The sequence below is a fragment of the Pygoscelis adeliae genome, unplaced genomic scaffold (genome assembly GCF_000699105.1).
Source record: "Pygoscelis adeliae isolate BGI_AS28 unplaced genomic scaffold, ASM69910v1 Scaffold48, whole genome shotgun sequence".
NCBI lineage: Eukaryota > Metazoa > Chordata > Aves > Sphenisciformes > Spheniscidae > Pygoscelis > Pygoscelis adeliae.
This window is the reverse complement of record NW_008825618.1, coordinates 516268-520433: the sequence shown is the minus strand read 5'-3', so window position 1 is coordinate 520433 and position 4166 is coordinate 516268. Positions and strand designations below refer to the sequence as shown.

Here is a 4166-nt window from a genome sequence, read left to right as displayed (position 1 = left end):
AAGCGACCGCTCGGGGCTAAAGCCGCGCAGCGCGGCGTCCTCGGCACGCCGTCTCCAGCAGGGGAAGAGTACGTGCTTCCTCGCACAGCGTCTGCGTGCGTCCCGAACCAGGGGACTGCACTCAAGGCTACCTGAACATGCAATTAAGGGGGGAAAAAAAAAAAATAGAGTAGAATAAAATAAAACTGATATACTTTTTAAAGAATCCTCCACTTTCTTTTGACTGTTTTTGTTACCCCAGGCCCCTCTTCCCAGAGCCGCGCCACAAGAAAGGATCGCCCCGACTCCGCTCTCATTTTAAAATGCTTCTTTTTATTTCAGTGGTTGTACATTGGGTGAATGAATTTAACGTCACAACAGAAATAGAATGGCTATTTAACAGACCACTAGTAGTTATATGCTGAAAAAGAGTGAATGGAGGGGTTTCTTTTAACTGTTACCGAAATACTCATCGTACACGTCGTCAATTATGCTGGATGAGAGAGGCAAACGAAAAGGTATTTTGGTGAGGTGCTGTATCCTTTGAAGAAAATAAACGCTGAGACATCTCAAGTAACTTGAAACCGTGTCCCAGCTACAGTATTCACTGTCTCTGTGTTGGCCCATCTCATGGTTCTTTTAGGGGGTTTTATTTGTTGGTGGTTTTTTTTTTAATTAAACAAAGCATTTAAAATTTAATCATTTTCATTAGACTTTTTTTTTAAAATATAAACAAAGTTTTGGCAAATAATATTTATACAGAAAAATAGTTTTAGATCTTCCCAAATTTTGAAATAGTCTATAAAATTACTTTATAAATAAATAAAATGCAGAATCTGTTGTACACGTATTTGCACATCTCTGTAATTGCCTCCTTACTGTTAGCATAGGGTTGTACTTGTACAGTTTTCAGGAATATTACAAAGTCATAAAGTCGGAAAGCGGATCTCTTATTAAAAATACATTTTCTCTTTTTGTCTGTCAGTTTATCTGGATGAAAGACCTGATGTATCTGAAGCTTCGTCATCCATGGGCAAAAAATAGTAGTATTGGATTAATTGTAAAAAACATAGAATAACAGTTATTTCGAAACATAAAAAGTTCACACAAAACAATGTCTTGAAGAGTTATCTACATAAAATATTTAAACAACATGGATAATTTACCATTTAGTATTATACAATAAGCTACCCAAATGCCTAAATTAACTATTATAAAAAAATAAAAACAACTTTGACAGATATAGGCCAGTTGCAGTGTCAACTACCTAGTTATAATGACTGAGAAAGTCTACAAATGTTAGTGTTTTAATAGTATATAATGGTGATACCTTAACTGCTAAAGTAACGAGTTAAGATACGTTATTTTTCCACAAATTAAAACTAACGCAACGTTACAAGCACTATGTTAATTTTACAATCAAATTGTGATTTTTTTTCGTTCTGATGATCAAATCTCCAGCTTTATATATAAATAGATAGTAATTAGACATCGGACAAACAAGATTTAGCCCGGAAAATAATTTCCTAGACAAATAATTATATGGTTAGTGCCTTCAGTCGTTCAGAACGGGCAGTGCTGCCAAAGTTTAAAATAGTTTACAATCAATCTGAAGAGGTTAAGTTAAAATACTGCAATCACTAATAATGTCCACATAGAAAACTTATGCTGCAAACAATTATACATAATATCCACTTATAACAGCTGTCTTGTTTTTTTAAACAATAATTTAAAAACTATGTCATTTATGTGATACATGTGCAACATATAAAATGTGAAATATGAAATATTTGGTACAATAGTGCTTGAAACAAATCTCAAATCAAACAAATGAAATTTTAATTATACATATATAATTACCTTGTAAATCAACAAAGTATTTAAAAAAGTAAACAACATTAAAATCTGCTTCATCCATATATATGTATGTATGTATATATAATATGTATATAATCGTATTAAAGATATCTTCATACTTTTGTGACATAAAATATGTTTTTAAAGAAAAACAATTAAAAGAACTATTTTTTTCTCCACTCTAATCTGGTTACAATCGTATAATCCAATTAAAAAAATGCAAATACAGTAATGATTTATTGAACTGAATCTCATTCTACATTCTTAGTGTTCAGTTAATAGCCTAGATTAAAGTCACCTATGAAGTTTCAGTGACTCAACTGAGTTTTAATTAAATTAGAGTATCATACAAATCTCTTCATCTACAGCCTTCTTTTTCGCCTTTTTTTTTGTTAGTTTGGTCTTTTTTTTGTTTGATTTTACACTTCTAGAAGTTACTTCTTAACAGCTTGGATCTTTTTGGTAACCTGACTAGGAGTTTGAAAGATTATTCGCTTCCGGTGAGATTTGACTGTTGGCATCAGGCTCACTTTCATCAAGTCTGATGTGACAAAATTTAGGCACTTCTGCAAAGTCTCTTTTAAAAACACTATAAATATACTTGTAAAATAATATTCTCAAGACTTTGTTCTTTTGGGGATTGAAAGGGGTATGAAGTTCATACTGTGCAAATTTTTTTAATTTTCTTCTGCTATTCTGCTATGATTCAAATGCAGCTTCTCCATACAAGTCAAACACCAACCATGTGCATCTAAAGAACTTGTGCTTTACTTTGGACTTCTGGCTAAAAATATTCAGATTGGCAGGGTGATGTGCAGGACACTGGGCTGCGTTTCGCTCCTCTGTCTTGGAATCAACTCGCTAGGGGAGCAAAAACAAGATTTTTTTTTTAACCGAGAAGAAAAACCCCAATCATAGTTCGGGTGAAAATTAAACCTGCAACTGGGAGAAGTTTTTAGCCGATACAACTTAATTATTGCTGAGCTCGAAAGATTCATAAACACTGAATCTCACGAGACTAACTTAACTGGACCGTTTCCGTTAGGTATAGTTATGGAGAAAAGACAATATTTGCAAGGATTAAACTATGCTTAGAAAATCTTTAAAACTAAATGTTACCCTTTATGTCTTGAAACATCACAGCTGGTATCAGGTAGTTAACTATTTTAGGTTGGAGTATAGTAAGCATACCATATTTAATATTCATATATGACATAGCAGCACTAGCTTTTTCGAGTTTGTGATTTGTCCGTAAGAACAAATTCTTGACTTAGCATGCAGTTTGTGGCAACTCTAGAGAGGAGGAGACGGGGTAGTATGTACAGTAGCCGTGCTTGGCCGTCCGCAGGGAGGCTTCGTGACACTCCGTTCCGCTCCTGCCAGCTATTTCAGGATTATCTGTTAAGAGAAAGGAAAGCATGATCGCGCTTCTAGGTGACGCGGGGAGAGCAGTTCGCCCAGACGGCTGGCACTGGACTAACTAAGCTCGGGCGCAGCCCGTACGGGACAGCAGCCCGTACGGGACAGCGTCCCGTATCCTCACGCTGCCTGGGAGGCGTTTGCCTTTCACAAACCTGGTCATCCTCTTCCCGCGCACACGTCCTCAGGTGCGTGAGAACATGCAGAGGGGGTGTTTTATGTGTCAAAATACTGGAGACCGCGCCGAAGACACAAAGGAAGGGCCTGGCCGTCGGTAGGGCGCACACCCTCAGCGCCCTGGCGGTCAGCGGAGGAGGAAGCAGCCCTGGCCTCCCGAGGAGGCTCACAAGTGCATCGGTGCCTGGTGCAATTCTCCAGCTCCCACCCTGCTCCCACAGAGTCAAGAACGACCAAGGGAAACGGTGGAGGCAGGGCCCCTTGCCACTAACAAGCAAAAAAATGTACTGGGCTGGGTGTTTTCAACAAGCTAAGTGTCTTTTCAATGCGCTTTTAGCAGCTGCTTGTTTACTAAAAAAAAATTGTCTGCAGGTCAGCAAACTTGAGAGGTTTTTCACGCTTCCTTATGTCAGGAGATCCAGGGGGATGATAGTAACGGTAACTCTGCGTGCCTAGCTAGTCACTAACCTTGCTGCTTTACCTCCGCAATGTCTCAAACTGAGGGTGAAGCAACCATTTTACAGAGGCAAACTCTCGCGCTTCCAATACTGAGAAGGTTAAATGCACAATGTGCCCAGCAACCGACTCAACCTGCTCACAGTATTGGAAAACAGTCCAGATTTCCATCACCTGCCTGAAACTGCTGTCAGTGAAAGTGATGTCAAAAGCCAGGGGTGTGATGTTTTATCACGTCACTGCTAATCTGTGCTCCAGACTTAAGCGCAAGTCAAGGA

At 38.3% G+C, this 4166-nt stretch overlaps 1 protein-coding gene across 5 annotated transcripts in view; it reads right to left on the bottom strand.

Annotated features, from left to right (window-relative positions):
- Positions 1 to 292: 292 nt before the first annotated feature.
- The window catches only part of MBNL2 (muscleblind-like splicing regulator 2), a 101853-nt gene continuing 97979 nt past the window's right edge, over positions 293 to 4166 (bottom strand). For all 5 annotated transcript variants that reach the window (XM_009333326.1, XM_009333325.1, XM_009333324.1 and 2 more), the window contains one exon: positions 293 to 3234. In XM_009333326.1, the coding sequence (XP_009331601.1) occupies positions 3107 to 3234 (128 nt within the window). In that variant the 3' untranslated portion in view covers positions 293 to 3106. The remainder of the gene's footprint in view (positions 3235 to 4166) is intronic.